This window comes from Canis lupus, chromosome 21 (genome assembly GCF_003254725.2).
Source record: "Canis lupus dingo isolate Sandy chromosome 21, ASM325472v2, whole genome shotgun sequence".
In the NCBI taxonomy this organism is placed as follows: Eukaryota; Metazoa; Chordata; class Mammalia; order Carnivora; family Canidae; genus Canis; species Canis lupus.
This window is the reverse complement of record NC_064263.1, coordinates 25676886-25703519: the sequence shown is the minus strand read 5'-3', so window position 1 is coordinate 25703519 and position 26634 is coordinate 25676886. Positions and strand designations below refer to the sequence as shown.

The 26634-nt window shown below is 54.1% G+C and overlaps 2 protein-coding genes across 4 annotated transcripts in view; both read right to left on the bottom strand.

Moving 5' to 3' along the window:
• The window catches only part of ARAP1 (ArfGAP with RhoGAP domain, ankyrin repeat and PH domain 1), a 65293-nt gene extending 53276 nt beyond the window's left edge, over positions 1–12017 (bottom strand). For both annotated transcript variants that reach the window (XM_025459126.3, XM_025459128.3), the window contains exon 1: positions 11882–12017. The gene's annotated coding sequence lies outside the window, so the exon portion shown is untranslated. The remainder of the gene's footprint in view (positions 1–11881) is intronic.
• Positions 12018–13992: 1975 nt separating this feature from the next.
• STARD10 (StAR related lipid transfer domain containing 10) overlaps positions 13993–26634 on the bottom strand; it is a 27370-nt gene continuing 14728 nt past the window's right edge. For both annotated transcript variants that reach the window (XM_025459124.3, XM_025459125.3), the window contains exons 3-7: positions 17912–18059; positions 17217–17320; positions 16465–16582; positions 14662–14714; positions 13993–14412 (exon numbers count right to left, since the gene is read on the bottom strand). In XM_025459124.3, coding sequence (XP_025314909.1) covers positions 14167–14412; positions 14662–14714; positions 16465–16582; positions 17217–17320; positions 17912–18059 — 669 coding nt within the window. In that variant the 3' untranslated portion in view covers positions 13993–14166. The remainder of the gene's footprint in view (positions 14413–14661; positions 14715–16464; positions 16583–17216; positions 17321–17911; positions 18060–26634) is intronic.

The following is a 26634-nucleotide window of genomic DNA, read 5'->3' as shown; positions in this document are numbered from 1 at the left end:
CTGGTGAGTCTACATCAGAGCCCTTTTCCCCCAGGATGCATGGCAAGGCTGGGTTCCAGTCCTGGCTTCATCACTCCTTGCCTGAAGTCATGTGACATTTTGAGACTCAGTTTCCCCCTCCATAAAGCAGAGCTGTCACCCAGATAACTACGACACGTCACCATGTATGTACTAGAGGCCACACTCACTCGTCATCTGCTCACTCCTGTTGCTAAGACAGACACTTCCTGTTCCTTAGCCTGAGGCCTTGGGCGGTCCTGACCAGAGGGGACCTTGGCACTGGCCTTGTATCCAGGCTCCTGTCTGGATTGCTCCGCATCCTGGAGCTCTCTGTTCCCCGAGATACCAAGGACTAGCACACCCTGCCTCCGGCCACATCCCCCTGCAGGGCTCCAGACTGGATACCCCACTGCCCCCCAGCCCTCTTTCTGGGTGCCCCAGGCACTGCACATTCCCCACCCCACCATGTGCTCTCCCAGGAAAGTAATGCTACCTCCAACCCAGGTGCGGCTTCTAAGCCAATTAGAAAAAAATGCCTCTTCCTTCAGGAGCCCCACAGCAGGACACGCAGCTCAGCAAGAAGGACAGGCTAGGTTTCAGTATCCCCTCTCCCAGCTCTCACTTCACGCTGTCCCCCACAACCAGGTACTCTTGGACAGAGCACAACATGCACACTCTCACACAGTGGGCCTGGGGAGACATAGAACATTTTAACAGCCTTCTTGGGGCCACCGGTTCAGCATTACAATAAAAGAATAAAATAAAACCAGTTTTATTCATGACCATGATGCATTAAAGACTAGGGGACAGGAGACATCCTGACTTCATTTCAGGACTAGCCCTAACTCCCACCCTAATCTTAAACGATTATCATTTTCTACAACCTTCATGTCTATGCTGTTGAAAGTTTTTTTTTTGTTTGTTTGTTTGTTTTTAAGATTTTATTTATTCATTCATAAAAGACACACACAGAGAGAGGCAGAGACACAGGCAGAAGGAGAAGCAGGCTCCATGCTGGGAGCCTGATATGGGACTCGATCCGGGGTCTCCAGGATCTCGCCCTGGGCCAAAGGCAGGTGCTTAAACCGCTGAGCCACCCAGGGATCCCTGCTGTTGAAAGTTTCTATAGTTGTACCTCACTTTTATAATTAGATGACAAAATGATGAAAGTATCTTAGGTCTATGACAATTAAGTCCCAGTTTGTTCCTCAAAACTACTATTAAAAAGTAGCTTTATAGGATGCCTGGGTGGCTCAGCGCTCAGAGGTTGAGAGTCTGCCTTTGGCTCAGGTTGTGGTCCCAAGGTTCCAGGATGCAGTCCCATATCGGGCTCCCTGCAAGGAGCCTGCTTCTCCCTCTGCGTCTGTCTCTGTTTGTCTCTCTGTGTCTCTCATGAATAAATAAATAAAATCTTTTTTTAAGAAAAAGAGGCTTTATGATTTTAAGTGTAACATGAGCAGACCACTAAGAGAAAGAACAGTCATAAACAAAACGGATTTCCTGGGTCATGTGCACTAGAGAATAAGAAACTGAGACCCAAAGCCCACTCCCCCTCACCATGGTCTTATCCTCCCAAAGGTCAAGGACACAGCGCAGCAAGTAAGGTGCCCCCCACGCAGAGGCCAGCAACAGAGCACAGCCCAGGGACTTTCAAATGGGAAATGACTGAGGACCATTAGTAAACATGAGACTCCAGGATCCCTGTGGTTCGTCATCTAAACAGAATCTGACCCTACTCTAGCCCTGACCATCACCCACCTTCCCCCAAACCTCATCTGAGGTCCCTCTCATGCCCAAGCCCCATCCTGGAGAGGGTCAAATATAGAGGAAGATATGGAATGAAGCGTAAATATCTGCAGAGTATCTCACTTGCAAATTAACGAAACTGAAAGTTAAATGATTCGGGGTTTAGGCCTTGTCAAAGTCTGTGACATACGAATCCCCCCTGACCTACCACATACTCTCACCTCTGAAAGAATCACTCAGGATCACTCTGGGCCCTCCCATTTCCCCTATGCCTCCTCATTACTTTGTTCTGACACCAACTCCCTCTCCATCCCCGCTCTCCACCCCAGGCCTCCCTGGCAGGCCTGGATCTCTAGGCCCTCCTCCTGCTTCCCTCCCTTCAGCCAGCATACCCCTCAGCCCACCCTGTAACTGTCCCCAAGGGAGAGCGCCTCACCTAACCCTAACCCTGACCCATACCGACCTTCCCTGTGCCCCAGCCTTTCACCGTTGAGGCGCAGCATCTGAGGAGACCTGGGCAGCCCCAGCAGGAGCACATGGGGCTCTGGTCTGGTTCTCAGGCACAGACACAGTCCCCTACTGAGCTGGGGGCTTCTCAGGCAAAGCAAGGCCAGAGGTGCGACAGCGTGACACCAGGAAGATCCTCCTCTGGGTCCACCGCTCCATGGCAGGGGTGGTGGGGACAGAGGGCTCCTAACACTATCAATGAGGCAGAAACAGGGCTGACCACATGGCAGGTGGGAGTACACAGGGCTGACAATAAGGCTCCCAGGTAGCAGAAGTGGACAGAACCAGAGTCACATGCCGGGACCCTCAGAGGGGCTGAGGGCTGGTCCTGGCCCTGGCCCTGGCCCGGGATGGGGACAGAAAGCTGCTTGACTCCTCTCAGAACCACCCTAGAAGCTGTTGTGCTTACCCACCCAGGAGGAGAGCCTTGGTGGGCTCCCCCGCACGGGAGAATTAGGAGCCCAAAGAACAGGGACCCGAAACTGCCTTCTCCGTGGGTGGTCCCTGGGACGAAGCCAGAGAATAAGCAGATCCCTCGCTGCTAGCACCTGAAAGGGGAAGCTGCCTGTGTTGATTGGGTAGAGGTGACCAGACTGGCCGGCAGGGGCTGGAAAGGAGAGAGAGACCGGGTACCAGCCACACAGGCTCTGGTCACGGATATGTGTGATCTCAGCCTCCCCCCTCTAAAGTCAGACAAAAGAGAGGAAGACTCCCTGACTCAGCCTCTCCTCTCCAGCTCACAGAGAACATTCTAACCCTCTTATCTGACCCGGCCAAACTTGCCTAAAACAACAAAAGGTCATGATTACAGAATGCTTACCATCTACCAGGCACTGTGCTAAACACAGTGTGTGGACTGTTTTATATCATCCTCATGACAGTCTAGAAAGAAAGTGGTTTTAGCCCACTTTACAGATGAGAAAGTAACTAAGCCTCAGAAAGGTTAAGTAACCTGCCTAAACTAACACAGGAGCCAGCATCGGACCCGAGGGCTGCCCAGGCCCCTCTTTCTACAACATCTCCTCAGAGGGGACAGCGCAGAGACAGGCAGAGAGCAGTGAGGACACAGAGGGTCAGGTGGGCAAGAGAGAAGGGACATGAGTACAGCCCGAGAAGGGCCTGGGTAGACAACGTGAAGACATTTGCCCTTGTGTCTGGACAGCAGGAAGCCACGACAGGCAGCAAGGTGCTTCCGGGATGGATCACGGGAGGCAGGCAGGCAGGAATGCAGGGGCACAGGGGTGCCAGCTGCTGGGAGACTGGGGAATTCACGAAATTTCTGAGTCTCCGTTTCGCCATCTCTAAGATGGAGATTACAACAGCTCCACCATGCAGGCTTGCAAGGAATAAATGCATGCCTTCGAAACAGCCCAAATCTGACCAGTGCTCATTCCTCAGTGCCTTCCCACCTCCCTCAGAATAAAGCCAAAACCAGCACATGGCCTACCAGGTTACGTGGCCTGTCCCCACTGCCTCTGTCTCCTTGCTGTTATTCCAACCCACTCTGTGCGCTTTACCCTCAGAGCTGGGCACTGGAGCTCCTCTGCCTGGGGTGCTCTTCCAGATATCTGATGACTCACCCCCCTGTTTTTTTTTTCCAGCACTTTCTCAAATGCAAGGCCTTCCTTCCTTACACACGCTACCTAAAAATGTGCCCCCATGAGTTCCTGACCCTGTCATTTTTCAGCTTATCACTGCTGGGTTCCATCCTCGGATGCCACTTCTCACTGTATTGCATATTTATTTGCTCACCGTCAGTCTCCTCAACCGGAGGACAGGAGCACTGTCTCATTAACAGCTCTATCGCCAGTGGCTAGAAGTGTCTGGGCCCTGGAGGAATGGATGAATGGACAACCACAAAGGCCTGGCTTACCCCAGTCAGGAGCTTGGGACAGGGGCCTGTGACATGGGGAGGGAGACGGATGGTTGGATGATGTGCTGTCAAGGTTCAGACCAGAGATCTAGGAGTCAAGGATTCAACTCTGAGGTTCCTCGGTCCCCTCTGCAGTTGGGCTTGCCCCTTCTCTTACCAGAGGCTGTCCCAGCCACTTCCTGCTGCGCTGGCCTGGTAAACACTGCTCAGGGAGCCTTAAGTGCTGACTCTCAGACCCCCTCGTGCTGCCCACCCGTCAGCCACTCCCCAGAGTAGCTCCGAACCTTCTTAGACTTCCAGGAGTCTCTGAGACTAGCCCCAATCCCTCTGCTCTGCCCACCCCTTCCATGACCCTCTATTGCCTTGCCTCTATTGCTCCTGCCACGTACTCCTCTTCCATCTCATTCCCTCCACTCCCACTGCCTGCCACCTTACCTCCAGATCTTTGCTTATACCATTCCCTCTGCCTGGAACGTCATTCCCTACCTTGCTTTTCAAGTTCATCCACTCCAGGAAGCAGCCTCTAAGTCCCATGGCCACAGCCCTGATCACACTGGGAAGTCACTCTCTGTGACTCTCTCACCATAGATATGGCTGGGTGCTCCTTGAAAGCAGGACCAGGGTCTGATTCCCATGCATCGAGCCTGAGGTTGGCAGATAGTAAATATCTGTTGACTGCATGAATGTCTCCCAATTTTATACCCAGGCAAGTGATGACTCACCCAAGGTCATGCTGCAACCAGTGGCTGGAGTGTGGCTAGAGCCCGGCCTCGGGCCTCCTATATCAGACACCTCCCATTCCTCTACTTCCAGTTACAGCTCTAGTCTCCTGCCTGTTGCACCCCAGGCCTGCCTTCCCCCAGCTCTCCACCTGCCCCCACCTGCTCCTTAGGCATTTAGGAACCACCTTAGCCAACCCTCCCCTCTTCCAGAAGATGAAAGTGAACCCCAAAGAGGTCCAAAAAACTAAAACAAAACAAAACAAACAAACAAACAAAACTAAACTAACCAGGGCCACACGACAAGTCAGGACCAGGACCTAGCCCTCCCCCACCACACCCAACTGGACTCCCTTCCATTAGCCTGTTCCTTGGAAGAACTGGGAGGAGACAGTCCCCTTAGGAGATCTCAGAGATACTGCAGCACCCCCCCCCCCACTCCACTTAGGCTAGGCCACCCCGACACTGAGAAATGTGGGTTTTCGGGTCACCGGCAGTAGAGGCAAATAAGTGTCCTGATTCACGTCCTGAAACAGAAACTGGAACAGAACCACTAGAACAACTGGATGCTCCCCGAGTCTTTGGCCTCCCTAGGCCTAGTACATCCATCTTTGGAGCTGAGGAGCTGGTATGGGAGGAACAGCCCCAGGCTGAGGGAAGACGTAAGCCCTTAGCTGAGGCCTTTAGCACCCCTTTCAGTAAGCCAGGCAGACCCCACCCCAAAGCTGTCCTGTTGTTGCCTGGCAAAGCCTAGTCCCCAGCCCTGCTCTCCAGAGGTCCCTTCTCCCCCACCAGGCTAGGATTAGCTTTGAGAACAAGCTATGGCAGCTTGGCTGCAGACTCAGTGGCCTGCCTAGAGGGAGGTCCCTACTCAGAGGGATAAAAGCCTCACCCAACTCACCCATCAAGGAGTGCAAAGCCCAGCACACCTCATACCCCGATTCACAGGGATGTCCAATGCTGATCACACCTGTGCAAAGGCACAATCTCAGGTCCTCCAAGGATGCATCTGGGCCTGAGAGGCCCATGCACAGTGCCTGCCCAGAGGCATGTGGAGCAGGAAAGAGATGGGAAACAGCCCAGGAAGGAACACACCCAGCCAGAAGTCTCCAGGAGGAAGGCTTGGGGGGAAACAGGCCTCCTTCCCACAAGGCAGCCCCTCTGAGGGCAGCTGGTGTGCCCATAGGCTCAGATGGGCACCGGAAGGAGCGGGTGAGGGTAGCAGCATTGCAAAATATTCAAAGGCCCTCCTGAGGACGGGCAGTGCAGTGCCTCCCTCAGGGCTCCCAGACGCAGGTCTCTGTCCACCACTCTGGCTTGGCTCTTGAGCCTGGCTCTGACCCTCCCAGACCGGAACATGTTGACCCCAGGAGGACCTGGCTCACCCATCAGTGTGGCCCAGACCTTGCTCCGTGACCCAGCCAGCCATCAGCCCTCCCTGGGCCTCCCCTCAAGCCCATCCTAGTATCCAAGAGGACAGCCCCTCTGCCAACAAATGAAGAGGAGGCCTAGCCTCTGCCTGTACCCTCCTCATTCCCCACCAAGATGGCTGTCTCTTCTGCTACCACTTAGTCCCTTCCAGGGTCTGGTTCTCAGATTTCTTGAAAGGCGACAGCTGGGTGCTCATGCTGGGAGTGATGGGTGCACAGAGCACACAGAGCCTGGAGACCAGCTGTGCCACTGACCACCAGAAGCAGCCCTGAGAAACTCCGAGCCTCGTCTGTCTGGCATCAGCCAGCCAAGGTGTGGCACAGGACTCAGCTTCAACTCAGAGGCTACCCAGCCTGATACAAGGCTTAGCAGGCTCCTGGAAACCAGAATTTTGGATATTTAGAAGCTCGGAATCACCAGCACACAAAAAACCCTAGACTCCCTGAATCCCCAATGCTTAGAATCTCAGACTCAGAATCCTAAGATCCCAGCTGCCCAGCTGGGGAGCGGGTGAGTGGGAATAGAGAGGAGGGGAGAAGGCCCTGCACCCCATGTCACCTGCTCTGCTTGATATGTTCCTCTCCTGATCTGCTCACACCTAGAGGACTGATGTGGTACCTATTGCTTCCTGCTCCCCCTCTGAAGTCAAGGGACGCTGAGTTCAGAGACCTGGCCCTGGCGTTGGGCACTGGAGTGGAAAGGAGGGGTAAGGAGAATGCCAGGGGCGAGGCAGTGCCCTCTGAGGCAGGAGAGAAGGAGGCAAAGAAGGCCCAGGCATATGGGGTAGAAAGACGCAATGGCAGCTCCCCCATGTGGGGGGCCGTCCCACTCCAGTACCACCCCGGGCCACAAGGAAGTAGGGCCAGGCCAGACTCCCCCAGGAGCCGCCAAGATTCCAGGTGTGACCTCTAGTTCCTTGCTCTGGGAATGGGGTCAGAGGTGTGGCCACAAGAGGTCCCAACACTCCTCTATCCCCCTGGCCCTCACAACAATAAAGATATGAAGGAGAAGGAAGATTTTGCCCCATTCCTCCCTCCTGTGGTGGTGGTGGGGGTGTCTCTGCCCCCTAAATCCTCTTCTGGACCCCTCAGGGGCTGAGCACCACTCCTGACCACAGCCGGTCCCTGCTTCTTGGCCTCACGGCTCTGGAACCACATCCCCCGGGGTTTGTTCATTCGGTCACTGACATCCGGCTGTTCCACATCCCAGGTCCCTTCAGAGGGTTCGGTTTGGTCAGGGAGAGAAACTGGGGCCTGTGATAAGGCAGGTGGGCGGTGTCTGGGGGAAGCTCAGGGCTTCGGAGGCCAGGAGGCCCCGACCAGGCCCAGGCAGGGAGGAAGCGTGCTGGCCTTGGGGCCTCTACCCGGTGTCAGTTCCAGCTCTCCCTTTCCTCGGCTGAGGAAAGTCACTTAGCTTCTCCCGACCTGAGTCTCCTCACCAGCAAAACGGGGTCTGGGAGAGCCACCGTATTCCACAAAGTCCAAAGTGGACAGGACAGGACGAGAGCAGCAAGCAGCCCTCCAAGAGGCGCCCGTGCTAGGCCGGGCCCAGAACTAGAGGGAGGTCAGTCTCGACTACAAGTAGGATGCCCACAGCTGGCTGCCGGCAATGCCACCCACCATGCGGCCCTCAACCCAGATTGGGAGTTCGCAGGGCAGAGGAGGGTTTGGATCTCCTCCGCCTGCAGTGTCTCCCAGGGCTCAGAGAGTCTACTGCAAAGAGGGAGAAATTCAGACTCCCAGCTCTTCTCTGTAATGGGTCATCTTAGGCAAATCACCTAAGCTTCCTGGGCCTGTTTCCTCATCTACAGAGTGGGAATGGTACCCACCGTGCGACACTACTGCTGAGGACTACATCAGCCCAAAGAAATGCTTCCACGGTGAATAAGTAAGCTTCCAAGAAACAGTAGCCACTGCCACTATTATTACTACTACTCAATAATACGGTTGTTACTAAACTGGTCACCTTTTTTTTCTTTTTTAAGATTTTATTTATTTATTCATGAGAGACACAGAGAGAGAGGCAGAGACACAGGCAGAGGAAGAAGCAGGCTCCATGCAAGGAGCCGACGTGGGACTTGATCCCAGGTCTCAGGATCAGGCCCTGGGCTGAAGGCAGATGCTCAATCGCTGAGCCACCCAGGAATCCCTGAACTGGTCACGTACTTCCACCTCCCCTCCCAGCCACTCTGATTGTCCCAGTAGTCTGGAATAGATGTCCTGAGTATAGGACAGATCTTTTCCTTTCTCAACTACATTCCAAAGGTTGAGCTGGAGAAAAATTCCACAGGAAGGTCGGGTGGAAGACCAAATAGGCACTGTCCCTCCAGCCCCGGGCTGTCCCTGACACCCGGGGTCATCAGCCTCTTTGGGCTGTCCTCCCCAGAGCCCTCATTAGAGCATACAGGTCTAGGGGCCTCATGGGGCCAGGGGTAAGCAGACAAGACGTCCTCTCTGATCAGGGCTGGCAGGGGGCCTGGTGTTGAGTTGGCCCTGAGATCTGTGGGGAGTGTACTTATAGGGGATCTCTGAGGCTCCCTCTTATCTACCTGCTGTTCAGATCCATGGAGCAGCCCCCTTAGCACAGAACCCTTTCCTCAAACACCCCTCTTTGCAGGGCTGTGAAGGGGGCTGAGGCCAGAGGAAGAGGTAAGAGAGCCCACCCAAGGGACCAGACTCCACTCCCCAGGGAGGGCCGGGTCAGCCTGACTGGGGTCACACTCTGCTCGAGGCTGCCTTGGCCATCACCCAGGGGACAGCCCCTCACTGTATGGACCCTGGACTGAGCTCAAAGGGGAAGGTCAGACTGGGGAAGAGGAAATCAGGCAAAGGAACGCCTGGGTCCTGATCCTGCCTCTATCACTTATTTGCTGTTTAGGGAGGATGAAACTGGTTAACATACATAAAAGTGCCTACCTCAGTGCTATGTGCCTATTTACTGACATATTTCTCACGGATGTGATTACTCAGCTCCTTCTGAGGCTGTTTCCCCACTATGTTACTGGGCAGTGATCTCCGTCTCATGGAATGATATGAGGTTAAATAAAATGCAAATGTATAGCATCAGACACGTGATAGGTACTCAAATCAAACAGAGCTTCCTTCCTTTCCCTCTCCTTTCCCTGATAGGGCCCACACTAGAGGTCAGATCAGTCCTGACCCCCACAGGGCTCACTATGTGATCCTGGTCTGACCTCTGGCCCTTGGCCTCAGTCTCCCCATCTGTGAAAAAAACTTCTGAGCCAAGTGGTCTCTGAGTATCTGACCATAACTATTCCAGTTCCCTTCCACCTCCATTCCCTTCTTCCTTCTCCATTTCCAACTTATGTCCTACTGCATCCCCTCTTGCTGCAACAGACCCTAGGAAGCCTAAAATTGGGTGGAGGGGACAGCTGGTGGGCAAGGGGCATGAGCCTTGAAGCAACCCAGGGCCCACCCCAGGCTCCCAAGGGTTAAGATCCAGAGTGAAGGGCAGGGGGGGCGGGTGCGCAGCAGGGTCAGCGCTGGACAGGCGGGCCTGGAGCCCAGGGCCTGCCTCCCCTCCCCCCATCCTGGGAACAGAGGCTACTTGTTTGGGCATCAGCCGGCTGGCTTTGAGCTTGGCTAAAGAGTGGGGTAGGGAGGGGAGAGGGCCCAGAGAACAGAGGGGACTCCCCTCTCTTTAGCTGATACTCTAGACTTAGTACTAGGCTAGTCCACCACTAGCCCTCAGGACTCTGAGGCCCCCTACCCCTCTGAACTAACCCCTGCCCTCCAGTTTCTCTCTTTCCTACATTCAAACATTCACTGCAGGGGACAAGATTGATGCTCAGGCCCAGTAGTTGCTCTAGCAGTCTCTCTCTGGAGCATGAAACCAGGGCTCCTCTCCTCATCCTGCAGATAGGGAAATGAAGGCTCTGAGAAGTTTGGGGACTTGCAGAGTCACATGTTTGATGGCTGTATAGGGACCACCCGAAGTCCCAGTCATCCCCATGGCTCTGCAGGCCCTTCCCCCACAGAGCTCCAAGAAGACCTTTCACAAGCTGTGCCACTATGTAGATTGAAAGGCAAAGCAAGAAGAGGCAATAAGCAACCCACCTGTGAAGTCCCAAAGGACTTAGGAGATTTTTTTTTTTTTTTTTTTTTTTTTTTATGGGGAGACAATTTCTGGAGAGGGAGGGTGGAGAGGACGAGCAATCCACACAAAGGACTGAGGTTTCAGGTACAGAAAAGCATGACTGGAGCCTGAGAGGTGGTGGGGATGTGGCTGGGGCGATGAAGCGTGGGGGCAATCTGGGCCCCTGAGTGGCCTCTGCCCACTTCCACCTCACCAGTTACAGGATTGCCTGGAATGACCCCCTTTTGCCCGACTCCTGTGAGCAAGTGGTGAATGGGGAGGCAAGGTCCCCCGGGGCCCAGGTCTGGACAATCCCCAACCAGCCATGGGACACTGGGGCGAGTTCTCACTACACCCTTCCAGCCATACCCACTCCTTGCCATTCCTCAAATATACCATGAAAGGTCCTGCCTTTGCACAAGCTGTGCTGTCTTCTGGAGGGTCCTTAGCCTTGTTAATTGTCCCTTCACTGCCAAGGACCATGCCAGTCATCTCTTCTTCCCTGGGCCTCCAGAGTCTCAGTCCCTGATTCTATCTCAGTACCTGTCTGCACTTGTCTTCGAGATTCTGCTGGGATCTTTCTACCCTGTAATGAGTGGGCTGAGAAGTCTCCCCTAACCTGGCATTCTCTGCTCTCCAAGGACAGACATCCTGGGTGCCTCAGTCTTGACCTTGGTGCTCAGCACACAGCCAAATCTACCTGAGCTGAGCGCCTCCACAAATCTGTACCACCCTGCAGCAGCGCCCCTGCCCCTGGGACCAAGCCTGGAGATCAAAGGTGGCTCCCCAGGACAGGAGCAATGTGGGAGGGAAATGCATATGCCAGAAACCATACTGTGATTGCTCCTGACCAGAGTTCCTCAAGGCTAAACACCACCCTGCGAGACCTGGGACCAAACACCCACCCGATGCCCCGCAAGCTGCGCTCCAAGCCCGTCCTCCAGTGCCAATAACCCACTGCCGGCTTGACCCCATTCAGTGAACACACAGCTCCTCTTTCCAGCAACTAGGGCAGGTGGGGGCTCTTGGGAGGCCATGCCCCCATTTACTGGTGGGGAACTGAGGCACAGGACCGGAAGTAGTCTGCCCAAGGTCACTGGAGCCCCAGGTCCAGGGCACAGGGTCATACTAAAGTGCAGAGCTGTAAGGGTCTCCGCGGCCCACGGGGCGGGAGCCTCCATTTCACAGATGGGAAAAGCAAGGCGCCCGAAGGCGGGCTGGCTCCGGCTCCTGGGAATCTTCCTGCCAAAGGGCTAAGGCTGGAAGGCCCCTGCCCGGCCGGTTCGCCCCCCTCCCCGCCGACGCTGGCCCGACCGCGCATCCTCAGGTGGTGGCCCTCACCCCGTCACCAGCAGGAGGGCAGATGACGCCCCGGGAAAAACGCCCGCGGAAGTAGGCGCCGGGCGCACAGTCGGCGCGGCCTCGGCGTTCCCTTCTGCGAAATGGGGAAACTCCGGTCACCACCTGGCGAAGGGGCGGCGGGCGGGGAGGTCCCGGCAGCCGCACTTACCTGCTGTGGGCGAAGACTCCACGCTGGGAGCCGGGGACGCGAGGTCCCGGCGCGGCCACTGACTCACGCCGCCGCAGTCAACTCGCGGCCGCAGGCCGGGCGCGCCCACCCCGCCGGGTGCTTCCGCCCGCCCCACGTGACGCCCCGGGGAGGGGGCGGGGCGGGGCGGGGCGGGGCAGGGACCGCCCCCGGCCCGGCCCGGCCCCGCCCGCCCGCCGGCCCCGCCGCCCGCCGACGCGGGGTCTGCGCGCCGCCTCGCCCCTCCCGCGGCGCGCACGAGATTCAGATCTACCTGCACCTCCCCGACCGCTGAGTCTCCAGCTCTTCCTGAGTCTCTGCCACCCTTCTCCGGGTGACCGTACCCCCGGGGGAATGAGCCTCGCCGCTCACTCCCAACCCCCTCCGGCCCAGAGGTCCAGAATCCGCAGGGCGGAAAGGGGCAGTTGGAGGCAGGACGACCTAGGTCCCTAAGCCTCTCCTCCTGGAAGTCGTTCCCCACCTCATTCTCGGAGGACATTCCACCTCCCTCTCCCTCTCACATCCCCCAGGGGCAGGGTGGTGGGGACGAGTCCTACCCAGTCAAAGGGTTCAAGGACCCTTAGGCAGAAGGCTGCATATCAGCCTACGGTCCTGGCACCGAGCGACTTTCACTGGCTGAGATCAGAGAGAGTCCTGCCCATCCTGCCGGCACATACACAGGTAAGGGCCCTGGGTTTGACAGGAATTTCTGGGTCCCGCCTGTGTCCCTGTCACCTCTGGAGCCGGTCAAGTCAGAGACTTTAAGTTCTCTGTGCTTCTATTTCTCCAAATGCCCAATGGACATATTTGAAAGAACAGCTCTCACGAGGATGGGGCATGGGGTTGATTCTGAGATTAGGAGTCATTAATCTGAGCACCTACTACATGCTAAGCACAGTGCTGGGCAACTTATTCCATTTATCTCAATCCTCATACCTCTCCTCGAAGACAAAAATCATCACCCCAGGTTAGGGCTTAGAATATGAAGCTCCAAGAAGTTCCAGGACTTGTCCAAAGTTACAAAGCCAGTATTGGGTAAGCCTGGGAATGGAACTCAAGTCTTGGTGAGTTACAGACTCTCCTGCCCACCCTCCACTGGACAGTCACCTTGCCTCTCTAGAAAAGTCAACTCCAAGTAGGTTGTATTTTCCTGACAAGGCTGAGGCAAGTCATTTTCCAGGAGGGGAGGACAGGGCTAAACCTTGGAGAAAACTCCCCCGCCCCAAATTCATATGGGGTACAAAAACACTAGAGAGGGAAAATGCATAGAGACCTCCTCCTCCCAACCTGATAGCAGGAGTGTCTCTCAGGCAGCAGAGGGTACCTGAAGGCCACAGAGAACAGGTGCGGTTCAGGAATCCCTCCAAATCTCAAAGCCGAGACTTCAAAGCAGCCAAGTAGAACACAGTACCAGGTGACTGGCCTCTGACCATTTGCAAAGGACTGGGAGCCCCACCTTTTCTTAATGCAGGCCTGAGGTCTTCAAAGTGACCTAGGAAGTCTCAAATCACAGGACCTGGTCCTTCCACTGCACTGGAGTCTGATGACCCTCATCTCAACCCACAACCTTCCTTCCACAGAACACACTGCCCCAATCTCCATTCTGAGGCCCATAGCCCTGTGGCTGAGACCCCGGAAGCTCTCCCCCTTCCTTCTGTGATGGCTGGAGAGCGAGGGACCTTCTATTTCCACAGGTTGTACCAATGGGGCCTTAGGCTGAAGGTCACATGGTGGAATCTCACCCTCTGACCCCTGACCCAGGGCCTCTGGCCAGATCTACTTAGAACATTTAAAGGTAGCCAAAGAGCCTGGAGCAAGTAGCAGAACAAACAGGCAAAAAGGTTTGGCAAATGGACAAGTGAACTAATGACTAGACACAAGAAGACACACCGTGGACAGGAGGAAGGAGTGACAACCTGACATACATCCCCAGCTACACATGGGGAAATGAGTGGTTGCCTAAAGGAGCAAAGGCCAGGTGACCAACAATAATAAAATTAACAAAATGAATTCTCGAACAAGGGGATCAAGGGCGGCGGTGGTCGGTGGTCGTGCACCGGGGAGGTGGGAAGCAGGTACAGCGACGAGCCGGCTGAGGCTGTGGGATCGTTTATTGGGGCTGTGTCCAGCCAGGCCGCAGCGCCAGCCTGGGCCCGAGCCCAGCGTCCCTAAGAGGCGCAGGGGGTGGGGGAGGGGAGAAGGCGCGGGAGGACCCGCCACCCCTGGCCCCACTCCGTCTTGTCTCGGTCCCTGCGGTGGCGCCGCGCTCAGGTGAGCGAGGTGTCGTCGTCGCTGCCCTCGCCGCCTGCGCCACCCAAGCGCTCCTCCCGGCTCTCTGTCACCGCGCTCTCGTCGATGTTCTCCAGCGAGTCCGCGTGCTGCACCGAGAGCTCCGACAGCGCCAGGCTCGGCAACGGGCTCTGCTCCGGGTGTAGCCACGGCTTGAAATGCGGCTGATGCTTCTGCTTCCACTCAGGGTACTTGACGCACGCCTTGTACATCTTCTTCATGGCCTGCGGGGCCGCCGCACAGCCGAGTCAGGGGTGGACGCGGAGCGGGACTGAGTCTTCGCCACGTCCCGGCCTGCGCCCTCCAGAGGCTGGGTCCCCAGCTCCCGGGAGATCCTGACTCAGGCCCATTTCGTGACCCCGCCCCTAAGCCCTGACTCCACCCCCTGACTCCCGGTCTAGGTCCCTGACCCACCCCCCGCAGCGGAACCGGCTCCCCCAGCTTCCATACCCCAAAGTCCCAAGGCTACTCACCTTGGGAGCCAGGAACTGAGAAGATTTATTCACCACCCACTTGGGTAAGGAGCCTATGATAGCAAGGAAGGGCAATGAGGAGAGAAGGGAAGCAGCCTCCTGGGACCCAGCCCCCACCAAACATATATACCACCAGCCCGCTCCTTCCCACCTGGGGCTTCTGAAGAGGCCACCCTCTTCTCCATGGGAGGGGGGCTGCGGAGCAAGTCCTATAAGACAGCATCATCCTCATTTTCTCTTTCCATTTCAGCCCAAGGTCTCCAGTCTCAATTCTGTTGTGTTCTCCCAAACCTGGCCCCTACACCCACCTGTCCCTCTGCTGAGCCCCAGAGGACTACATGGAAGAAAACCAGAGTCCTAGGTGACCAGAGGCTCCAAGTGGGTTGAAATCTTGACCCACCAAGCCCCCACCTGCCACCTCATCTCTGCTGACATCCCTTCTCATATCCAACCTGTAAGTGCCCCTAATGTTCAGCCCCTCATCTACCTATCTTTCCAAGCCCCCTGCCCAGGCAGTCTAGCTGCTACATAGGCCTGTTGGCTGAACACCCCACCCTGGCCTGACCTGGAATACACAGCCCAGCTGTCTGCCCTTTCTCATTCCCAAGTGTCTACTCTGCCTCTGACACCCAACACAGTCAGTGAGGTACCGAGGGGCCCTGGGCCTGGGTCACTGGACCCTCGGTGGGGCTTGGGCACACCGGGGCAAAGATGTTCAGGGCTTACCCATCCTCTAGACCTTCACTCATTCACTCACTCATTCCACATCCACTCCATGATACCTATTCTGGGCCAGTCTTGGGGACCCAAAGAACAACTCATTGTCTGGGGCCCAATGGTGTGCCAAGGGCTCTACTAGAGGGGGATGGGCCCACCAAGCAGAGAGCCAGGAGTGACTGTGGGTATCAGAGACAAAGGCAGGGACATCTGAAGCAGCCATGGGGGCATGAGCAAGGGAGGAGAGGTGTTTCAAGGCTGAGGGAAAGCACTGCCTAGACAGAAAGGTGGGACCATGTAAGGTGTGGGGAGCGCCTGGGAAACCTGGGCAGAGGGCTTTGACTTCCCTCTGTAGGCAATAGAAAGTCACAGATTTTGAATCAGAAGAGTCATGAGGAAATAGAGGTTTGGGAAAAATCCCTTGGTAGCTGTATGGACAGACAAGGTGGCTGAGTATGGAGAGAAAAGACAAATTCAGGAGCTATTGAGGAGGTAGAGTTGATAAGAAGGGATGGCCAGATTTGGAGATGAGTAGAAGGTACCCAGGTCAACCCCCAGGTTCTTGGCATGGGTGACTAGGGGGTGGAGGCTCAGGAGATAGTTCAGCATGGGATACAATGAGTTTCAGGTCCTGGAAGACACCTAGAAGGAGGAGTCCAGGGGCTGATGGCCACAGGACTCTGGATCCTGGCAGACAGACAAGTTAGCTGGCCACAGAAGCCTTGGGAATAGCGAGCCCTCCCAAGGGAAAGAGGACTGAGGCCTGGAAAACTCAGGCCTCCAAGATGGGCAGAGGATAGGAGCCAGCAAGGTGGATGGAGTGAGAGCAGCCAGTGAGCAGGAAGCAAGTCAGAGCATGGGCACATGTGCGTCCAGGGAAAGAGCTCCAAGCTTTGTCATGGAGCATCAGCGATCATCATGGCCTTTGCTTTTCAAACCATTATAAAGTCTCAAACCTTGGTTCAAATGATATTTTGGACAAAGATGCCCCAAAATATAAAACAGCTCCTAACAGAGGCCCCTTATGATCCCTAGTAGATGGGGTTGCAACCTCTGTGGTATAGGCTGCCAGGGCCGAGCCCTCACCTTTGGGGTCCACCTGGGCCAGGTAGGTGATGACGCAGCTCTTGGGCCCCGTGCTCTGGATGAGGTAGCCCGTCTGGATGGACACAGCTCGGACCAAGTCTTTCCGAGGCGGGTATTTCTGGGGATGGAAGGCAAAGGGAGGTGAGACTCAGGGTTGGGGCAAAAGAAGTGTCTTTGTGAGCGCGCGCGCGCACACACACACACACACACACATACACACACACGCATATATTTAATTAGTTCACAATCCGTGGCATCCGCTCCAGGCCAGGCCTGATGCCAGGGTGAGGAGAAAGGGAAGACTCAGACCAGGTCTCCCTGTTCTCCCCAGGAAAGCCTCCAGTCTGGAGTCAGGGATCATGAGCACACACATGGGCACTTACACACAACTCATCTTTGCCCTGGCCAGCTGTACCTGCCTGTCCTGCTGCCATGGAGAGCAAGGCAGCCTAGCCTCAGGGAGTGTCAGAGAACCCTGCCTCTCACCCCGTTCACCCCCTTTCCCAGCCAGCCCATCCCACTCGCCCACAGTGATGGCCCACATCACCCTCTTCTCATCTGCCTGAGAGCTGAGCAGGAAGACAAGAGCCATTTTTCTCACTATATAGGAAGGAAATTGAGGGCCAGAGAGCTTCATGCTCAGCTGAAGTCACATGAAAGCTGCCAGAGGCCTCTTCCAGGCTAGGCCTGCTGGCCCCGCCATACCTGGTACCTTCCCCTGCCCACCCAGCGGGGAAGGCAGGTAGACTCACAGGGTGTTTGACTGAGTAGTTCATAATGATGTAATCAGTGCCCATGGGGAGCCAGGAGCGGAGGGTGATGACATCACGGTTCTTCAGGGGCTTTGGACACCTCCCTGTGAAGTACAAGGGAAAGTTGAGCCAGGCCACTGGCCTGCCTACCTGCAAGGGAGGGCACAGCTGAGGCCAGGGACACAGAGATGCCTAGCTAGCTGCCACCTCTCGCTGATCCAAACAGGCACCCCTCTACCTACCAGACCACAGTCCCAGAGCTGATACTGGGAAAGAGACAGAGCAGAACCCTCTCCCCTCTTGTCTCCGGCCATTCCTGCTCACAACCTCCCGTGGCCCTTACCTGGCTGGCCAGGCTGTTTGTATGTGCGAGTGTGAGTATGTGGGCGAACAATATTACTGTGAGTGTATCTGAAAATGTGAGACCATGTGTGGCCTGCGGCTATGGGGTGCATACACAACTGTGTACACATGTGTGGAGTGTATATACATGCACATGGGAGCGCATGTGTTTATGTGAGTGTACGTGTGTGCCCAAGGGTCTGGGAATGGACAGGAATGTCAGGGAGGGCGGCTCTACATCTTAGCACTCAGGTCTCCAAGCCGCCTGGCTGCGGGGTGCCCACAAAGAGGAAAGCTGGGAGACGGGCTGGGCTAGGGGCCTGGCTGGGATCAGCATGCGGGCGCCTGCTCACAAGAGTAATAGCCCACGTCAGCGTTGACTGTCAAGCGGGCGATGTCGAAAGTCTCAATGACGTTGCTGTCCCACTTCTTTCGATATTCAATGTCGTGTAGCACATCATAGAGTGTCTCAGCAGGCACGTCGCGGCACTCCATCCGGCACTGCAGACAGACACATGGGTTGTCAGGGTCATACAAGGCTTGGAGCCCTGGCCAAGAGACCAAAGAGGGGACCGGCAAGAAGGGGAGGAGAAGGAGAACGGGGAAGAACGGCAACCTCTGAGCCAGCATGGGCTTAGCTCTTGCCATGAGTCCTATCCAGCCCTCCCAGAAGCCACCTGTGCCAGGAGACAGATAGCTCCTGTGTCCAGAGACCATCTCGCCCCAGCTCGGTCCCCAGCAAAGCTCCCCTTTCATCCCAGTCTCCTTCTCGGGGAAGGGTTTTGTTTTGTTTTTTAAGATTTTATGAGGCACCTGGGTGACTCAGTCAGTTAAGCATCTGCCTTTGGGTCAGATCACGATCCTAGGGACCTGAGATCTAGCCCTGCATCAAGCTCCCTGCTCAGTGGGGAATCTGTCTCCCTCCACCTCTCCCCTGGCTTGCACATGAGAGAGAGAACAAGAGAGAAAGAGAGCACAAGCAGGGAGAGGGAGAAGTAAACTCCCCACTGAGCAGGAAGCCCGACTACGCAGGGCTTGATCCCAGGATCATGCCCTGAGCTGAAGGCAGACGTTCAACCACTGAACCACCCAGGCATCCCTATACTCTTTTATTTTTTTCATCCAACAAACATCTTTGGATTTTTTTAAGACTTTATTTATTCATTTGAGAGAAAGAGAGAGTGCATGTGGGAGGGGGGATAAGATGGGGAGGGAGAGGGACAAGAATACTTTGCAGTGAGCATGGAGCCAGACACAGGGTGCAGGGCTCGATCCCAGGACCCTAAGATCATGATCTGAGCTGAAACCAAGAGTTGGATGCTTAACTGACTGAGCCACCCCGGCACCCCAAACATCTTTGAATATCTTAATTTTTAGCCTTGACTTCAAAGAGCTTTCCATCTAGGGGAAAAAAGAGCCAAATATACATATATACATATTTTAACCCTCAAAACAACTCTGTCAGACAAGAAATCCAAGGAGGAACTTAAGGTTGAGAGAGGTTAAGTAACTTGCCTGAGGTCACCCAGCTGGTAAACAGCAGAGCTGAGATATAGCCCAGATCATATGTCTAGGAGCAAGTAAAAACAGAACTATGTTTTGTTAAGTTTGTACTCAGCAAGATAAAACTTGGTTCATGTCCTTGTTCTGTGATTTTTTTTTCACCCAACAGCCCAAAGCCCCAGGATCAAGTTCCCCTCAGCAACTGGACAAGTTTTCTCATGTAGTTTAAAAAGGTCTCCCAGAGCTGAGCATTCAGACAGTGCCAAGAGAACCACACATGTTACTTAAAAAAAAAAAAGAGAGAGAGAGAGAGAGAGAGATCTATGCAACCATATGAGGGAGAGTCACATTGCCTTTTCTCTAATCTTGGCACCACTAATGGTGGTGAAAGGCCACAGGAAGGGCACATCACTACCTATTGGGTATTCCAGGCACCAATGAATGGGTCAAGTCCTGGATATGCTTCACTTTGCAGAAAATACAGAGGACAGAGAACAAGCTAAATTTCACCACAAGAATACAACCCAAGGCAGATGGTGAGGCATTCTACAGGGCAATGGGTCCAGTCTCTTCTATAGGTCAGTATCATACAGAAGGACTGAACCAGACAGACAGGACACAAGAACCAGATAGAAAGTGTGGTCCTGGATTGCATACTGGCATGGACAAAACAGCTATAAAGGGTATACTGGAGATGACTGGAGAAATATGAATATGATCTGAGTATTAGATGTGCTGAAAATTGACTAAACCTAAGAAGTGGATTGCTGCCTGAAGAACAGCAGGCTATGAAATGCAATGCACAGTATTATCTCACTGGGGGGCAGGGAATATATGCACAGAAAAAGCTTGGGAAGAACAATCACTAAAGTGTTAACAGCAGCAATCTCTAGATGAGAATATGATGGTTTTCTTTTTGCAGTATTTCTATCTTTCTAAAATGTCTAGTACTGCTTCTGCAATAATGAAAAGATTTAAGTAGAAAGGTCCCCTAGAGATACCGAGAAGTGCACTCACCACATGCTAGGTACTATCCTTTTTTTTTGGGGGGGGGGGTTCTACCCTCAGCTCCCTTCTTCCTCCAGCCACCAGCAGAGGACTCATCCTTTTTTTCCCTGCCAGGTACTATCCTAAGTGCTTTTTTTCTTTTTTAAGATTTTATTTATTTATTCATGAGAGACAGAGAGAGAGAGGCAGAGACCCAGGCAGAGGAAGAAGCAGGCTCCCCGCGGGGAGCCCAATGTGGGACTGGATCCTGGGACCCAGGATCATGACCTGAGCCAAAGGTAGATACTCAACCACTGAGCCACCCAGGTCCCCTATCCTAAGTACTTTATACACATTACCATATTTTGTTCTCACAGAAAGGCTCTGAGGTGCTAGCCTCATGTTAGAATTAAGAAAATCGAAGTTCGCTTTCCAATCTGGGTCTGGCAGAGTGGCTCCTGCAAAGAAGGATGGTGAGAAGATGAAGGGCGGCTCTGCCATCAACGAGGTAGTGACCAGAGAATACACCATCAACAAGCGCATCCATGGAGTGGGTTTCAAGAAGCCTGCCCCTCAGGCACCCAAAGGGATCCAGAAATTTGCTATGAAGGAGATGGGCACTCAAGATGTGTGCATGGACACCAGGCTCAACAAAGCTGCCTGGGCCAAGGGAATAAGGAATGTTCCCTACTGTGTTGGTGTGCAGTTGTCCAGAAAACACAAGAATGAAGATTTATCAGACAAGCTCTGTATGTTGTTTACCCATGTACCTGTCACCACTTTTTGAAAGTCTAGAGACAGTTAATGTGGATGAGAACTAAAGATTGTCAAATACAGGTATAAAATAGCAAAAGATAGGGATCCCTGGGTGGCGCAGCGGTTTAGCGCCTGCCTTTGGCCCAGGGCACGATCCTGGAGACCCGGGATCGAATCCCACGTCGGGTTCCCGGTGCATGGAGCCTGCTTCTCCCTCTGCCTGTGTCTCCGCCTCTCCCTCTCTCTCTCTCTCTCTCTCTCTGTGTGTGTGACTATCAAAAATAAATTTAAAAATTAAAAAAAAAAAAAAAAAACAAAGGGGAAAACGAGGGATCCCTGGGTGGCGCAGCGGTTTAGCGCCTGCCTTTGGCCTGGGCGCGATCCCGGAGACCCAGGATCGAATCCCACGTCGGGCTCCCTGCATGGAGCCTGTTTCTCCCTCTGCCTATGTCTCTGCCTCTCTCTCTCTCTGTGATGACTATCATGAATAAATAAAAAAATAAAAACAAAACAAAGGGGAAAACGAGTAACTTAATTGTAGGGAAGCACAACAGACACCTTCTGAATCAAGTGATTACAGGGAACATCATTAGTAACAACACAAGTTACAACTGGGTGTTGTCTGACAGGACACAATGAAGAGAATATACACACCACTTATTTGCCATTTTTGCCAAAGACGCATAACCAAAACCTAATCATTAGGAAAATCAGACAAAGTCCCAATAAGGAACTTGTACAAAAGTCCCCCCTGCTGAGTGTCAGGGTTGTGAAAGTCAAGGAAGGACTCAGGAACTCTCTCGACCTGAAAGAGACTAATGACACAGGAGTGAACGAATGAATGAGTGAGTGACCCAAGCGGTGGAAGGGATGCGAGGAAGAGAAAGGTGCTGGAGAAGAAAAGCAGAAGTCAAACCAGCAGCAGCAGCAGAAGCATCCAGACAGCCTCTAGCAAACAGCCGCATGGAGGTCTGGATGCTGCAGCAGACATTCAACACACACTCATTCTTTACCTAAATTATGAGCTGGCATCACTCCTGTGCTGCAGAGTAGGAGCCTGAGACCCAGAAGATGAAGCAACCTGCCAGAACCAGACAGCAAAGACAGCAGCCAAGCAGGGATTCAAAACCGGATTTTCTTGTACTCTTAGCCATCAAGGAGCACTCAAGTGTGGCGTCTGAGGAAAGAGAACTTCTCTAAAGCCAAGTTTGGAAGCTGATTTGGTTTTGCAAGTCCTCAGAGGTGTTATCCTGGGCAGTGAGTGTGTGGAGAGGCAGTGACAACAGAGTTCTGCTTAGATGAGAATCCTACCTGGGACTGCCTCTTCTCTCTGGCCAGGCTCAGTGCCCCCAGGGCCCAGGTGCACTCATGGTTGAGGGCGGGTACACATTGAGAAGTGGCCCACGCCACCCAGACCCTGCCCATTTTCCCCTGGGCTAGGGGCTGCTGTGGTTTCAGGACCAAAGGCCTCTCCCTGAGACAGCAGGCAGTAGATGGGGCATGCATGACCACGAGACAGACCTGGCAGTTAAGTGTAAACTCTGCATAACATTTCATCTTTTAAATAAAGAGGGAAGGGGGCACCTGGGTAGCTCAGTCAGCTAAGCATCTGTCTTTGGCTCAGGTTGTGATCCTGGGTCCTAGGATTGAGCTCCGCATTGGGCTCCCTGCTTGGCAGAGAGGCTGCTTCTCCCTCTCCCTCTGCCCCCCACCTTCTCATGCTGGCTCGCTCTCTCAAATAAATAAATAAACAAATAAAGAGGGAGGGATGCCTGGTGGCTTAGTCAGTTAAGCATCCAACTCTTGATCTTAGCTCAGGTGAGTTCAAGCCCAACATCAGGCTCCATGATGGGCATGGAGCTTACTTAAAAATAACATAACATAACATATAACATAACATATAACATAACAATAGGGAAACTTTAAAGGTTTCCCAGGCTGATGGCAGGCTCTTGGGGAAGAAGGCCAGCAGTGGTGCCCTCCTGGCAGAGTGGGAAACCTGGCCTAGGGCAGTGGCACTGCAGGTGAAAAAACAGGCAGGCTGGGTGGGTGGTTCAGAGAATAGAGTGGAGAGTGGCCATGGGCGTCCTCATCCCGCCTGGCTCCTAGCTGTGCTCTTTCCACAGCCCCCAGGATGCAGCGCAGCTGTGCCCAAAGGGGTAAATTACATACAGCATTGTTCCTGCCTACAGTGGCAAGCCACCACATGTGCAAGGTGTAATTCTAAGAGGCCTCAGGAGGGGTGGTGGGGGAGGGGTGAGTTACTGGAGACCACCTGGGGGACAGGCCAGGTGCTCTGGGACCCACAGCCATTGGGACCTAGGCAATCAGTCATTTGGGCTGGACACCTGGGAAGCTCCCCCTGGGAACCAGAACTAGAGGGGGGTTATTCCTGGTTGCTCAGTGAAGGAGCCATGCTGAGCTGCAAAACCCTCCCAGTCTTGTTATAGCAGGGAAGCTGACTTGCAGCTGAGAAGACTGAGGCCCAGAGGGAGCAGGTGACACCAGGGAAACCACAGACTGTGTCCCCTGAATTCCCTTCTCCCCAGCCCTAGGAAATAGAAAACTGGCAGTGCTCAAGACCTCGGGGATCTGCACACCCTCAACCGTCAGCACCCTCAGTCCACAGAGCCATGGTGGAGGGACTGGATGAGGGAGGAAGGCCACTGGGGAAGACTCAAGCAGGTTTTGAGTCTGACACTCCCACGTTCCAATTCCAGTTCCTCCCCTTGGGCACCAACTTCCGAGTCTTAGTTTCTTCACATGAAAAATGAGGATAAAATAGAACCTCTCATGGGGACATTGTGATCAAATTAAATAATGTACATAATATGCCTGGCACATAGTAAATATTCAAAAAATAGTAGCTACCATGACTTCAGCAGGCTGCCATGAGCACCTTTCCACAAGATAGCACCAGGTCCCGTTTGCACGTGCCACCTCATATCCTGTGCCCTGGGGTGCTTCTCAACCCTGGCCCTGCCCATCTGTCCATCCACCCATTCACCACTTTCTGGAGTCTGCTGTGTACCAGGCCTGCAACTGGGCAGTAGGGACTCGGAAGTGAACCAGAGGCCCCAATGAGTGGGTGGCATAAGGAACAAGAACACAAAGTCCCAGTAGGAAAGGAGCAGGGATGGGGGAGAGGGGCACAGTAACTGTGGGAGCAGAGGGCAACAAGCCTAAATGGAAAAGGAATGGAAGTGCCATGAGGAGAGAGGGCATTTCAGCAGAGGGACTGCTGGGTGTCAAGCTGTATCTCATGCTGCCCCCCTTTTCTCTCCCACCCCTTGTCCTGTGCTCCTCTGGAGGCCTTTCCAGGGCTCAGCTGTAGAGAAGGAAAAGTCTCTATGGGAAGGAGGGAAGTGGTAGAGAGAGGGGTTGTAGTATCTCCCAGGATCCAGGGGGGATGGCTGACCCAACACGGGGGGAGTCAGGTCACCACCATAGGGCTGTGGTTTAGCCCTCAGGGCCAAAGGCCAGGGCAATAACATGCAAACTGGCAGACAGGGGGACTCAAGGTTGGCCCTCACCCTGAGACTTCACACAGCAGGCATCCAGCATCCTTGCCCATAGCATATGTGGAACCCAAGGATTGTCCCCAAGTCCCAGGGACCCAGGAGGTGATCTCATCCTCCACTACCCTTCAGTTACCACTGGGCAAAGTGAGGCCCAGGGAAGGTAAGGTTCGTGCTGACTCTGTAACATCCCCCAGGCTGTGCTGCTTACCAAGCTGCATTTTAGTAGACAGTGTTGTAAAAGGAATAACTGTTAGGTAAATCATCTTTTCCCAACAGAACCATATTTGAATCAAAGGAAGCGTTCCTGACAGCAGGTGGGGCACTCAGTATCAAATTGATCATAGCCCTGAACAATAGCCACAACTTCAATAACCATGACCATGTAGTAATTGTTCAACATCACTACCTAATTCATCATCACAGAGGAGACAACAGCACCTGGCTCACGAACCTCACAGGAGCAGAAATTTAGATCAAATTGCCTCTGCCAGTTGTCACGGGCACCAAGCTGTATCCTGTACAAATACTGTCTCTTATCCTCCCAACACCCCAGTGGGTATCATCATCCCCATTTTACAGATGCAGAAGCTGAGGCCCAGAGAGTTGTAAGGATTGGCCAAGGCTAACAGTGCTGAAGCAGAGAACCAGGACCTGGCTGTGCCTGACCCCAAAGTGTCAAGACTTTCTGCTACCTTCATCAAGGGGCAGGACTGGCCCAGCTCAAACAACTCATTGGCAACTGGAGACTGTCTTATGTCTTAGTGAATTGATGGTTATGATGCAGAGCTCCCTGGATTCAGATGGCTTGCTGACCAGGAAGGCAAAGCTCATTCATTCTTCTGAGGAACAGAGTTCCTGACTCTGCCCTCAAACCTCACTGGGCTCAAAGACAGTCATAATTTTCCAAAACTCAGCCCTGGAGCTCTGCACCTAGAAGACACCTCCCTACCCCACCCTACCCCACCCCCTCCAGAGAACCTTCCAGCTACTGCGCTGCCCTGAGCAGCTCAGTATCCTCAGCAGGTCCAGCCTGTCTGGGTCACACAGGCCTCTGCCCTGAGGCGTCCTGCCTTTCTGGCCTTGGCTTGGGCAAAGGACTCCAGCTCTGAGTCCCCGTATCTTTATCTGTCAAACAGGGGTAATCCTCCCCTCGGAATGGAGCTATGAGGATTAAATGAGCCTCGTACATAAAGCCCAGGGAGCAGCTGCCCTTCCTCCAGCCCAAGCCCGGCAGCTTCCCCCTGACTTCTCAGGCCCTGCCAATGGGAGCACCTTCTTGCTAATCCCCAAAGGGCAGGATAGACAGGGCCAGGGAACAAAGTTTAAAAAAAAAAAAAACAAAAATGTCCTAGATCCCTCTACAGAGTGGACGGGCAGAGAGTGGGGTGGGCAGCCCTCCTCCACCAGGGCCCAACACAAATGTACCAGCTCCCCACTCCCAGCCCTCCCAGCTAGGCACATCCGACTCCATGTCAGCCCTAGGTGGGCGGAGAGATGCAGACTGAGCTGGGTCATAAGCTTGTGAGAGGTTCAGTTTCAGCAGCCCCTCTACTCTCTCTGCTCTGGGTCCCCTCACAGGGCCCCCCATTCTCTCTCCCAAAGGCCCCAAGAGGCCAGAATCAAGCCAAGCCAATGAAGCCCCTGCATTGTCTCTGGGCTTCTGGGGCTCCCAGAATGGAGATCTCTAAGACCTTCCTCCAGGGCCCCCCAAAATCTCAAGAATAGCTCAAGGGCACTGACCCAAGGGGTCAGAGAAAGTGGGGAGTGGGGTGCAGGAGGATAGAGTTCCCATCAGTCCTGCTTTCCCAGGACTTTCCTTCTCTGGCTCCTGCCCTATTTTGTTTCTGAGCTTTAGCCAGGCTGAAGGCCTCCCTGTCCTTAAATCCTTCAGGTTGGCGGTGGGGGGGTGGGGGGCTACTTCTTGTCTCCTCCACCCCCAGGCCTTCCCTCCATCAACAGTGATTTGCCTGCAGTGCTATGGCCCCCTTGTTCATCTTGGCATCCCCTGTATCAGGTACGGTTTAGTAAAGAACTGTTTCTGAATAGGACGGACAGATGAGCCAACAAAGAAGTTGTGCCTGTGTAGGCCTCCTCTGACTTTTCGAGTGCAGGGGCCATGGCCGGTGATCCTCAGTGCCTCTGTGGGATTCAGAAGGAAGAGTCATTATGAACACCTCCCGGACTCCTGTAAAAATCTCTGTGGCACTTGAGTCTGATTATTCCTTCTGTCATCATCTATGCATAAAATGCAGTGTAGGGGTAGAGGGTGTCAGAGATAGGCTTCAGGGAAGATTCTGGGACTTGCTGAA